Source organism: Wolffia australiana, chromosome 13, assembly GCF_029677425.1.
Source record: "Wolffia australiana isolate 7733 chromosome 13, ASM2967742v1".
Taxonomy (NCBI): Eukaryota; Viridiplantae; Streptophyta; class Magnoliopsida; order Alismatales; family Araceae; genus Wolffia; species Wolffia australiana.
In genome coordinates, this window is record NC_135847.1 from 14795151 (window position 1) to 14808620 (window position 13470).

General features: G+C 47.3%; 1 protein-coding gene across 5 annotated transcripts in view; it reads left to right on the forward strand.

The window, feature by feature from the left end:
* LOC144710943 (serine/threonine-protein kinase STY46-like) overlaps nt 1-13057 on the forward strand; it is a 30542-nt gene extending 17485 nt beyond the window's left edge. For 3 of the 5 annotated variants that reach the window (XM_078584792.1, XM_078584793.1, XM_078584794.1), the window contains 9 exons: nt 7776-7906; nt 7997-8104; nt 8181-8254; nt 8370-8545; nt 8657-8752; nt 8860-8940; nt 9297-9347; nt 9497-9637; nt 9710-10119. In XM_078584792.1, the coding sequence (XP_078440918.1) occupies nt 7776-7906; nt 7997-8104; nt 8181-8254; nt 8370-8545; nt 8657-8752; nt 8860-8940; nt 9297-9347; nt 9497-9637; nt 9710-9742 (891 nt within the window). In that variant the 3' untranslated portion in view covers nt 9743-10119. Of the gene's footprint in view, nt 1-7775; nt 7907-7996; nt 8105-8180; nt 8255-8369; nt 8546-8656; nt 8753-8859; nt 8941-9296; nt 9348-9496; nt 9638-9709; nt 10120-12160 lie in introns of those variants that run through there. The other 2 variants (XR_013583442.1, XR_013583441.1) reach the window with 2 other exon arrangements.
* Nucleotides 13058-13470: the final 413 nt, after the last annotated feature.

Here is a 13470-nt window from a genome sequence, read left to right on the forward strand (position 1 = left end):
GGCCCTGTTGTCCAGGGTTCTTGGCCAACGCGATCGTCAACTTGTTGTCGCAGAAGAAGTGAATCGGGCCAGCATACTCCACGTGAAGATCGTGAAGGATGCCGTAAATCCACTGGCCCTCAGAGGCCCCATCGGCGAGTGCGCGGTACTCAGCTTCGGCGCTAGAGCGGGAGACTGTGTCCTGCTTGCTACTTTTCCAGCTGACGAGACTGCCAAAAACAAACGTGCAGTAGCTCGTGGTAGACCGATGATCCACAACGGAACCGGCAAAGTCAGCATCAGTGTAGACTTTCACTGTCTGGTCAGTACTGCGAGGGAAGAGCAGGCCCTTTCCGGGGCAGCCCTTCAGGTACGCAAGGACCCGGTGGGCGGCCTGATGGTGAATCTCTCGTGGGGAGTGCATAAACTGACTGAGCAGTTTGACGGCGAAGGCGATGTCGGGCCGAGTGTGCGTCAAGTAGAGGAGCTTCCCCACCAGCTGCTGATACCGGTGGGAATTCGTCAGCGGCGAATCCTCCCCTTTGCCCAACTTCACGTTGGGATCAATGGGAGTGCTCACCGGCGCACAATCGGTCATCCCTGTCAGTGCCAGTAAGTCGACGGCGTATTTCTGCTGCGAGACGAAGATCCCACGGGGGGAGTAGGCTACCTCAAGACCAAGGAAGTAGCGAAGAAGGCCTAGGGCCTTGATCTCAAACTCCTTAGCCAAGGCAGTGCTGAGGCGGACAGCTTCGGCAGCATCAGATCCGTGATAAGGATGTTGTCGACGTACACGGCAAGAATGGAGACACCGTTCGGGCGGTGACGGAAGAAGAGAGAGGCATCTCCATTGCTCTGAGTGTACCCTTCGGTCTTCAGAACAGAGGAGAACCTCCCAAACCACATGCGCGGGGACTGCTTGAGTCCATAGAGGGACTTCCGCAGTCGGCACACGTGACCGGGGGGGCCGAGTGAGTAGCCCGGGGGTTGCTGCATGTACACCTCCTCCGTCAAGTCGCCGTGCAAGAAGGCGTTCTTGACGTCGAACTGGCGGGTGGCCCAGTGGAAGTGCGATGCAAGCGCCAGAAGAAGCCGAACAGTCTCCATCTTCGCCACGGGAGAGAACGTCTCGAAGTAGTCCACGCCATAGGACTGAGTGAACCCCCGAGCCACAAGCCGAGACTTGAGGCGTTCGAGAGTACCGTCCGCATGATGCTTCTTGGCATGAATCCACTTGCAGTCCACTACCCTCTTGCCCGGAGGTAGTGGAACGACGTCCCACGTGTGGTTCTTGAGGAGAGACTGCATCTCCTCGTCCATCGCCGCTTTCCAATGGGGAGAAGCGATAGCATCGGCTAAGCGTCGAGGAACGGGATCCGACTCGATGCGGGTGAGGAACAACCGGTAGGGAGGACTCAGCCGGTCAAAGGAGAGGTAATGAGAGAGAGGGTAGAGGGGGGCCTTAGTGCACTGACGGACCCCTTTCCGTAGAGCAATAGGCCACCCCAACTGATCGTCACCATCGACAGGAGAAGGAGCGGAAGCAATGGGGGACTCCCGGGAGGAGCAGTAGGCGACACACCGGAGTCGAGGAGACTCACCGGAGGGCGAGGGTAGACCGGGAGGGGGTGGCGAGGTTGGTCACCGAGAGGAGGATGGTGGCGCACCGGGGTTTGACAAGGATGGGGGCCGGAAGGAGGAACGGAGACCAATGGGAGAGGGAGAGCTGCCGAAAGGAAGGGCAGGTAACGAAGAAGAGGTAGAGGACACGCCCCAGGACCCCGCAGGAGGAAGTGAGGAAGAGGAATCAAGGGGAGAAAGATCCGGAAGTGAGGAGGGTGGAGTGGGAGTGGTGGACTACACGATTGGACTTGGCCCCAAGGGGGGGGCCGAGGGAGCCTCATCTAGCGGAAGGCGTGATGAGGTAGAGTAGTCCCCAAAATAGGGTTCATGCTCGGCAAAGGTGACGTTTGCCGAGATAAAGAACCGCCGAGAAGGCGGATGATAGCACCGGTACCCTTTTTGGAGGGAAGAGTAACCCACAAACACACACCGGAGTGCGCGTGCATCAAACTTTGTGCGGGTGGGAGAAGTATCATGGACGTAGGTGGTGCAGCCGAAGATACGAGGCAAGAGTCCCGTCCGCAAAGAAGGATTCGGGAATGCCACAGTCATCCGGTCCAAGGGGCTGGAGAACTCCAGGAGTGGGGTGGGGATACGGATAACGAGGTGAGTACTCGTCAAAACCGCCTCTCCCCAATAACGCCCCGGCGCCTTGGAGTCCAACAGCAATGTCCGCGCCGTCGAGGTAACATAGCCGATGCGACGTTCAGCCATGCCATTCTGCTCGGGCGTGGCCACACAAGAGGACTCGTGGAGGATGCCCCAGTCGGCAAAGAAGGAGGCGAGGTCAGCGTTGAAGAAGTCCCGAGCATTGTCATAACGAAAACGCTGGATGCCTCGACCAAACTGTGTCTGTACCATGGCGCAAAAGTGTCGAACATTCTGCGCAACCTCCGACTTCGCAGTCAGGAGGTAGACCCACGTATAGCGGGTAGCTTCGTCCACAAAGAGTAGAAATTAGCAGTGCCCTTTCAGACTGATCTGCGGTGCTGGCCCCCAAACATCACTGTGGACTCGGAACAGCGGGGCCGATGTGTGAGACGAGGATGAAGTAAAGGAGGATCTGCGGTGCTTGGCTAACTGACAAGGTTCACAAAGCATAGTCTTAAGGTCCACGCCCGAACACAACGAAGGAAAAAGACGCTGTAAAGTGGAGAAAGGTGGGTGTCCAAGTCGCTGATGCTCCATCAGAAGGCGTCCCCGACGCTGCTCAGCCACCGAGAGAAGAGTTCGGTGCACCATGAAGCATTGGGAGCGGCCTCCATCGTCCAGCATCAGCAGTCCGTTCTCCCGCCTAATCGGTGTAGTCTGGCCCACCTTGTCAGACAGAAACATGCCGTCAGGTTGTAGGTGAAAGGAGCAGGAGATAGCATCAACTAAGCGCTGCGGAGACATAAGCACGGCCCGCAGGTCAGGGACATGGAGAACGTTGTGGACCACACCAAGGCCGTCCACATAGACTGCCCCGATTCCGGCCACACGGAGACGTCCACCCCCGGCCATGAGGACAGTGTGGCCACCACGATGCCGCTCATGTGATACAAACCGGGCATTGCTCGGGGTCATGTGTTCGGTAGCCCCCGAATCAAGGACCCAAGTCGTATCGGAGATGACAGGTGAGTGGAAGGCCGTATGGCCACAGTACCATGCATCTGAAGATGAAGGAAGGGAAGACGCACCAAAGCCGCCGAAGTAGGCCGTGGACAGATTCTGCAGGGCAGCCATCTGGTCACGGAGGCGGGCCAAATCTGCCTGAAGCTGGTCTATAGTCGCTGCGGAGGGGCTGGCGGAGGAGGAATCAGAATGGGCCACCATGGCCTTGCCTTCTGCCTCTTTCTTCTTTCTTTCGCCAGTCATTCAGGCGCTCCTTGCACTTGTTCTGCCCGTGGCCCGGTTTGCCGCAATACGAGCAAATCGTCGTCCCAGCTGGAGGAGCGGCGGAGGTGGGCGTAGGGAGGATCGACGGTGCCTTGCCACCTGAAGGGAGGGCAGAAAGTAGTGCGGTCGACTCACCCGGGGGGCCGGAGGAGGGAGTCCCATGGAGGAGGAAGAGCGCACCTGATCCCAGAAGCCTTTCACCGTTTTCTGATGCGGAAGACGGTCGCGGAAATCTGGAGCCAGGGTGTACGCATACATCCAGCCGAGGATGAACTGGTCCTCAACGTCCCACGCTGCATAATGTGGGTGGTCGATGGTAAGGGGGTCTTCAGTGCAATTCTTGAAGAGCTGGCGCGCCTTCAAGGTGGTCTCGACGAAGCGCATCCACGGGAGTAGATTCGGGCCCCATAAGAGTGTCGTCTCGGGGACCGACGGAAGCAGATGAGCCACCTTGTAGGACAGTGGCTTCTCCAGGAAGTCGGTCTCGGTGAACGGCATGGTGCTGTTACGGCGCTGCTACGGTAGTGCTGCGGCTGCGGCTGCTGTGCGTGCGCGACAGCTTCGGGCTGCGGCTGCTGTGCGTGCGCGGCGGCTGCGGGCTGCGGCCGCTGTGCGTGCGCGGCGGCTGTAGGTGGGCGATGTCAAACCGTAGGGAAGGAGCTCTGGAGCTCTGATACCATGTTGGGGAAGAGAAGAAGAAGATAATGACATAACTTGAACAGAGTACATGTAAGGGTATATGTACCCTAAGAGGGAGAGAGGATAATAGGGCTAATGGGCTTATAGAATAGGGCCCATTAGCCCATGAGGGATAGTCTATCACTAACACCTCCCATTCATGGGCCATTATACAAATAAATACGGGATATCCCTAAGTAGATTGATGTTCTATTACACAGCCTCCGTTATTAGCATCAGTAAACATATCCATGTGAGTTCCTCCACATCGGAGAAATTCAATGACCTGTGGTCCCTTTCAAGCATGAAACAACCTTCTACTCTGCTTGCCAATCCCAAGGACTTTGCATGAACTGAGTCAGGCACCTACAGCAAATGCTTTGTGAGGCTGTCTTTGGCTCAAATTGATAAGTCCGCCAATCAACCTTTGATACTTCTTGCGATTCGCTGGTGGATCTTCTTCATTCAGCCCAACTTTGATATTTGGGTTGATTGGCACTGGTGACGGTGTACACTCATCCATCTTTTTTTCCTTCATTAGGTTAATTATGTTTTCATGTTAAGAAACCAAGATATCTGTCTTGGAGTAGGTGGCTTCCATACCCAGAAAATGTCTCAGCCTCCTTAGAGGCTTAATCTCAAATGCCTCAGAAATCTGGAGCTCAGTTAGTGGTTCTTACGGGAATCATCTCCAGTAATTATCATATCACCTACATACATAAGAAAAATGGAGACTTTCCCAGTGTCAAATTTCTAAATACAGAGTATTTTTTTTTCTGGAACTATAACAAGGGATGAACACCCGATTAATCGGTGAACTTCCCATTTGGACCATACAGGCCCTATACCATCCTTTCAGTCATCTTCAATATCCCCCTTCACCTCCCGTCGCTTGGGAGGACCATGCTGCCTTAATTCCTTCTGCTTCATGCATTACTCCATCTGTAGAAGCCCTTCTTCCTCGGAACAACACCTCGTTTCTATGTAACCAGATGGCCCACAACACTGCTAGAGCTCGGCCACCGTGCTTGTTTCCTCTACCCGCAATTCTGTGCCGAGTCCCAAAAAGCCCATTCAGATGTCACCTTCATTCTTAAAAGTGGCTGGCTGGCCCAAACCGTGCGAGCAAAGGAGCATTCAAAGAAGAAATAGCTGCAATCTTCCTCCCCATTCATAAATACAGAGTGTGATCCGATGCTTTTGATACTGTGGGTAAACTTTCCAAACCATGAATGAGGTGATTGCTTCAAACCATGTAAGGCCTTTTTCAACTTACATTCTTTATGCCCAGACTCATAGTTCCCTGGTGGCAATTGCATATAGATATCTTTGTCAAGGTCTCCATGAATAAGACTTTCTTCTTGTCATGCTGATACAAGTTTCAATCCAAATTGGCAGCCAAAGCAATCAGGATATATAATGTGTTGAGCTTTGCGACCGATGCAAAAGTCTCTCCAGAATCAAGCTTTGCGACTGCAACTTGTAATTTGAAATAAGTAGATAGATTCTCATTAAAGATGCCCCTGACTGTGGTTGCCATGACAATGAAATTATCTCTAAAGCTCTGAACGGATGTACCGAACTGGCTCTTCGCCATGACAATGAATCATGGCCGCCAACTTTGATGTAACTAATGAACCCATATCAACCTTGTACACTCATCCACAAATATACAAACCATCGGGAGCCTGTCACAGCAATTGTGGCCGCCAGACCCAATACAATGCAATGAAATTGGGTGAAAGGAAAGTTTCTTCGTTCACTTTTCCCACCAAACAAAGCTCCCTTGTGTTTTGCAAAGTGACGAGTAGCGCACAGTTAAAACAGTAGAGGCATATTTTTTTAACTATTCCACAACTATGTTAAATTTAAGAGTATATTAAGCATATCGTGTGTAAGATTTGATATATGAGTTTTGAATAAACTTTTTGATATTTTATATCTATAAGTTGTATTCCAGTAATCGGATGACTTTGTCATACAGTGTCTTATGGCCTTAGGTTCTGTATCTTCACAGTAACTTAATTGCTAATTGTTCGTCGTGGGTGTAAATTGAATCGTGTATGAGTGAATTCTTTACCTCTGACTGTTTACTCATTAACCTTCAGCAGCCTCAAATGCTGGCTCAGCCTGAGCATCATTCCTCAGCTACAAAAATGTCATAATTTTAGCTTCTACAAACCTCCACGGCCCGGTTCCACTTTACCACTGCCTTCCACCACCCAGTACTTAGGGCATCATCAACATTCAAGAGCCCATTCCTTGCTCTAGAATCTAAAGTCTTCAAAGCTCCTTGCCTTATTAAGAATAAAACAACTACCAGATGTGCAGCACAAGACACAATTTTTAACCCTATCAAACTTCTGAAGGGATATTATTTGTGCCATATGGTCAGGAACAATTAGCACATTAGAGGCAAGTTGATAAGCTCTTCGTATCAAAACAATTCTCGGTTCGATGAATTGTAATATTCGAATATGAAAATGTAGTTTGTAGCAACAGGAATTGGAAATGGCTAGACTGGAGATGATCACGACGGCTCTCCCCTCGGTCGAGCTCCTTCTTGATCGTGGCGGTCCTCCTCAGCGGCTGGACTCCTCCCTCCAGGTCGTCGGTGGGGCAGCGCTCTTGCGACTCCTCCCGTGGGAAGCGAGATAGCTTCTTGCACAAGAAAAACAGAATGTCCCTCCAGCTGGTGTCCCCCCCCTTTATTTATATAACTAAGTGGAGTCAGTTACGCTGGTCAACTGCCCGTTGACCAGATCTGAGCTTCCTCCTTCTGTATGTCCTCGAATAGCGTCTATCACAAGACTTCCCCCTCCGCTGTGAAAATTCGTCTTTCCCTAGTATGGAGATGGGAAAAAACATAGAACGATGTGGAGTCATATCGGCAGTGACCCCTTCTAAAATCAGTCATTTTCTAATGACATTAATGCATAGATGAGTCACCAGATCTCGCATGGAAGTTGAGCTAATCATACTCTTCAATTCGTCTATCTTCTCGTTCAGAGAAATGATATCTTCATTACCAGGCCTGGGTATATTTCGAATAGTATCCGTCAATTTAGTCTCTGGATCCCCTTTTTATGTTCCATGTGCATTGGTGACATGTACTTGCATTGCCCTGGCAGGTTACCCATGCAAGTCCCAGCATGACTCTTTTAATATGACCCTTCGATCCACAATGAGAGCAAGATGCATTATTTTTATATTTTTGCCCACCTCCTTGCGATTTCTGTTCAGTCCTTTCACCAGGCTGCTTCTTTACATATTATTGATGCTTTCCACTGCGGCCTTCACGTCCCTCTGCTTAGTTTTTGTGTTTTTTGGCTCGACCATGAGTCCAACCCCGATTTCTTTTTTAATCCCTTCTGGGGCAAGTTGAAGTTGATTTTCTTCTTCTGAAATATTATGGATGGTTCGTCAAAATGAGACAGATTTTCTGGATTGAGAATATGGATCTACAGTGCTTCGTAGAGCCAGTCTGTTGACATTATCAGTTTTTGGATGACGATGTCAAGTTTCTCCTGTGGCTGTAAACCCTAGTCAGGAGGATGGCTTTTGAGGTACTTAGCATAACTTTGAGTTAGCTAATAGCATGTGTTGTTCAAATGCAGCGCTCATTTGTGGGTCCATCGCACTCTGTATCAGAGGTGCCCACTTTCCAAGAGGGAGATGGAGCTTGGGAGATTGACCGAAGATTGTTGAAGATAGGGGAGAAAATTGCATCGGGATATTGTGGAGATTTGTGAGCCCCCAGTTGCCTCGGATTTTTCTCCTTTCTTTTACAATCTTGACCTGCCTGAAGTTAAATTCTATCCATGTCCGTCTTTCATAGGTATCGTGGAATCTATATGGGAGAGGATGTCGCCGTTAAACTCCTAAAATCAGAGCACTTGAATGAATCGTCCAAAGTAGAGTTCAATCAAGAAATCTCTATTCTAAGGTAGGTTATCACCCATTCAATATGATTAAAGGTGAGTCTGACAGTATGAGTTAATTTACGTCCATGCCATTATCAGGGAGGTTAACCATAGGAACGTCGTCCGTTTCATCGGTGCATGCACGAAGCCAGCACACTTATGTATAGTCACGGGTACGAACTTCTCATCATTTCCTTATAGGAAAATGGAAAATAAAATTTTTTTGCTAATTGTTTCTTCTGCCAAATTATATAAAACTTGATTCGCTTTAATGGTTTCTCCTGACAGAGTATATGTGTGGAGGGAACCTTTACGATTTTCTACACGAACAAAACAACGTTCTGGAGCTTCCTTTAGTACTGAAGTTCGCCATAGACACCTCCAAGGGAATGGACTATTTGCACCAAAAGAACATAATACATAGAGACTTGAAATCAGCTAATCTCTTGCTGGACGGCAATAATGTTCGTAGCTGATCTCAACCATGACTTTATGATTATTCTAATCATATGGTTAAAAGGTTTCAATTCTCAACTCTCCTGATTCATCTTGTTCTATGTTAATCTTCGCTCTAGGTTGTTAAGGTGGCCGATTTTGGGGTGGCACGGTTTAAAAATAAAGGTGGAATAATGACCGCAGAGACAGGAACGTATCGATGGATGGCACCCGAGGTTGTATATTTCTTCCTACGAATCGATGATTAATTGTTCAGTATTTAATTAAATTGAATTACGAAAAACTAACTCTGCTTTCCTGATCATTATTCTTGCCCTTCAAGGTGATAAATCATCAATCCTACGATCATAAAGCTGACGTGTACAGTTTTGGCATTGTGCTCTGGGAATTAGTCACGTCGAAGGTATCACATGTCGAATCTGGGATATTCTTTTAGTTTTTCTTTTTCGATAATTTATCATTAATTTGAGAAAAATTGCGTTCGATGTGTTTAATCAGAAATTTTACTCAAATCCTCATCTGCCCATTGTCGGGTGGAATAATTAGCGTGATCAAGTGGCGACCGTTGGACTGTTCAATTTCAATTAACTTTGTGCTATCATTCGATTATTTGATCGATTTTTTTTATTACTTGACGTTATACGCGTCGGATCCAAATAAGGAGAAGAAGTGCACTAAGAGTCTATAATCTAAAAGTGTTATTTAAATCCTGAATCTCAAATTATTCTTAAACCCTTTTTTCTTGATTTTTTTATGCAGATTCCCTACGAAAACTCCACTCCTGTACAGGCTGCGCTGGGAGTGAGGAAGGTCAACTGTTGTTGCTAATTTAATAATTTCTCCGTAAAAATAATTTCTCTGTGAAAATAATTTCTCCGTAAAAATAATTTCAATAAAAAAAAATTCTCCGTAAAATTATCTCCTTTAAACTAATTCTCATTATAAATTTTTTTTTGAAGGGTGTGAGGCCGGATATCCCACAAGACATACACCCCGGGGTGCGGAGCTTGATCCAGAGATGCTGGGATGGTTCTCCAAGTAGGCGGCCTTGTTTCTCTGATATCACCTCCTATCTGGAAGAAGTCCTCGCCCAAGTCCAGGTTAACTCATCATACCGTCGTCCTCGATTGCTGGGAGGGAATTAGCGTCATCTGGTCGTTGATTTTCCGCAGAGCGAGAGGGCGGCAAAGGCGATGCGGAAATGAGCTTCCCTTCATCTCTCTAACTACGTTTTTTATTCGCGGATTTTTTGGGCGGGTGCGAGGCGGGCAATATGCGCGGCTCTCGGAGGTACCCCTCCTTATTCTTCATTGTCTTGATCATTATCATTGCCATGGCCGTCATCGTCATCATCATTGTCATCATCGAAGTCATCATCATCATCATCATCATTATCACCTTTTTATTCTACCGCGGCCAAGCCTGAGAAAGGAGAACCTGCCAGATGATTGCGATGGCGATGCTCCTTAAGTCGCTGCGACCGCCACCACCGCCAGAGTTTCCCCCATCCGTGAAGATCTGTAAAATGTGGACTGTCTTCATGTTTTTTCATATAGATATTTTAAAAACATTTTTTTCTTTATGTGCTGGGTGTGGACTATAATTACGATTGGAAGACAGTGACGAGAAGGAAATCGTCGTCATCCATGTTGCAAGCGTCGATCTGTGGGGACGATGATGACGAGAGAAAATAAACTTTGAATCATTTAGTTTTTTTAATAAATGTTTGAACGATAGTTACTAGTGGTTTTGGGCGTAACTGAAACTTTATGACTTTCGAAAAACTGTCCTTCAAGTTTATTTCTCTTTAAAGTTAACTTATATCGCTATATATAGTTCCTTCTTTCTCACTCCCCCATTATCAATCTTTCTTTCTATCTCAACTCTCTAAGTTATCACCTCCTTGTCCATGATCTGTTTATAGCTCCATCTCTCTCTATCTATCTCTTTGTATCAGTGTCTAACACTGGAATATCTCTATTATTTTCTCTCCACCTCTCCCTCTATGTACGCTTCTCAATACAAATCTATAGTTTGCACTCTTTATTTAACTGTCTCCTAATGTATTCCTCTCTACGTCAGTGTCTCTTTATCTATCTCTCCAGCGTGCTGGCTGTATCTCTCTATATCCACCACAATGCCTCTTTCTACCCCGCTATAGCTTCCTCCGTGTCTCTCTTTCTCTCTCATGGAAGAGAGAGAGATATAGATAGAGTTTTGACTGCCAAGGCAAGTACTGTTGTTTAATGTACAGAAAATATTTCACGCAGGACAGGACCTTCCAGAAAGTCACCATTTCCCATGTGTGGCTCCTTTCATTTGGTCAGGCATTGACTTCCTGTATTGTGAGTCAATGTAGCGTTGACTTTTCATCTCAGTCTTTACACAGATGGTTGACTTTCTCTCCCTCCAGTCCTTTTTAGTATTCATACACCATTCTATGATGCCATGCCACCAACATTTGATTTTTCCAATTAGAAAAATTACATGTATCATTTTGAACTATTTCTCTCCCTCATACATAATTTTTTTCCTCAAGGAACATAATATGTTGGTGGCATGGCATTATAGAATGGGTAGATACGTGGGTAGGTATTCTGGGAGTAGATACAGAGCCGTGCATTCAGGGGGCGAGAGGGGCATGGTCAACCATTCTCACCCTCCAGTCTTCTTAAGCATTCTTACAGCATTCTATAATGTCATGCCGCTAACATATGATTTTTCCAAGAAGCTCTATAATATTCCTAGTTAAAAAAAAACATGTAAGAGAGAGAGAGAGAGGAATAGTTCAATTTCAATTTCAACCAGTTTAGAAACTAGATAAAATACATGGGCGGATATCTCTTCAGATGAGACGTTCTGGGAGTCTATACAGGGCGGTGCACTCTGAGGACACGATCGACCCTTGGCAGTACTCTTGGCAATATGGCTGCACCGCACCGAACCTGTGTTGTACATACAGTGCAGGGACTCGGACGGGATGGTAATTTTGTCTGTGGACAGGAAAATCATCTCGTCCAGGACTTTGGACAATTGACGGGACGAAGAATCATCCGCCCGTCCGGGGTGGGACTATTGTTTTGTCCATGAACGAAATAACCGTCCCATCTGGGGTCTTGGGTGGGGGACTGGATGGTTATTTTGTCCTGTGGGAGTATATTATGTGCCTGACAGGTCCTGCGCCACATGTCAATTTCTGAGTGGTCTAATGCTGACACACGCCCTGTTTTGTCCCGGGATGTTGGACAGGACGAGAATTTATTGGACGGGATGGTTTCAGACGAGACAGGACGTGGGCGAAAAAAGCGGGACGGGGCAAACCCTGGACGGGATGATTTAGTCAAAACTCTAAAAATTGGGACGTGGGATTTGTCCCGTCCCGTCCATCGTCCACGTCCCCAACAATCCGGAAAATTTGGGAAGGTTACCGAGTTTGATTCACATAGGGAAAAAATCACATCTATTTATCACATAGGGAAGGTTACCGAGTTTGGGTGATTTTTCTTAATCTCTTCCAAAAAAAATAAAATAAGAGATAATTTTCTTTCAAAAAGTGTTCTATATTTCATGACGGGAGGGAATTATTCTTCATTTTTGTTCTCAAATCTCACCATCAATGCCAGCGGCGATGGAGCACGGCAACGATGGATCTTCTTCCCGCGGCCTTCCCTCTGTCTCTCGGATCTTCTCGAGAAGGAAGAAGATTGCAGATCTTTCCAACCTCCGCGACTGCCATTGCTGCGGCAAGAGAAGCGATGGGCTTGAAGTTTTCGACAGCCATTGGCGGATCGTCCTTCTCTGCGAGGTTTGTCTCCGCGCCGTGCGCGGCGCCGAGGCGTGCTCTTACTGCTTCGAGAATTTCTCCTTGGAAGAACAGCAATCCGCTGTTGTTTGCCAAGATTGCTCCTGCCGAGTTCATCCTCGATGTCTGCCGATTCAGAGGGGGTATCTCGTTCGATCCGATGTCCTCCACGACTTCTTATGCATCGATTGCTGCCCTTTTCTCAGAAACCCTAGCAAGATCCAGAATCTTCCTCCTGCTGGTGTCGTTTCTGCGGAGGATGGGGCGGATGCCGTCGAGAATTGTGGAGAACATGATAAACCGTTGATGGGTAGCTCGTTGGCAGAGTTCCCCTGCAGAAAGATGAGCGATTCTGGCAAAGATGATGGGGAAGAGATGGGAGGACGGGAGAGAGAGGTCGTCATCCATTCAGATAATCTTTCAAGAACCGAAGGTTCAAGTGTTGGGGCTTCACGATCTCCCAAGAACTGCGGATCCCGTTTGCCGGATCGATTCTCGAAGACGTATTTCAAGAGATCGCCGGGATTGAGGAAGGAGAAGAGTTAGGAAAGAGTGAAGAGAACGGAGAGGTTCTCTGGTTCATCGCTCGCCAATGAAATTTCTCATCCATAGGTAAGAGGAAATGGTTGAATTTCTGCTCTTACATTATATCATGCATGGCGTTTGATGTACTCCACTGTTATGGATTAAAACTATTAGTTTGCTGCCATCTTTTGGATTTCTGCTCGCCAATGAAATTTCTCATTCATAGGTAAGAGGAAATGGTTGAATTTCTGCTCTTAGATTATATGATTCATGTCACTTGATGTACTCCACTGTTATGGATTAAAACTATTAGTTTGCTGCCATCTTTTGGAAATTTTACCTCTCATCTCTAGAAATAAACTTGAAGAAAATCGTTAGCACTTGAGATTACATATCATCCGGGGGAAGTCTGAAACTGCTTAAGATTATTGCTGCCATATTTTATACAAAATCAGCTCATTATTTCCATGAAAAAAAATAGTGGGAGGATCTTAGAACGTCGCATTGACAGATCCTCTAGTGAACTTGATGCTGCGACTAAGCTATTGCAATGCTATTATTCGTAAATTCTGATGTTGCACTAGACTTTGCTTTGCCATATTTGAA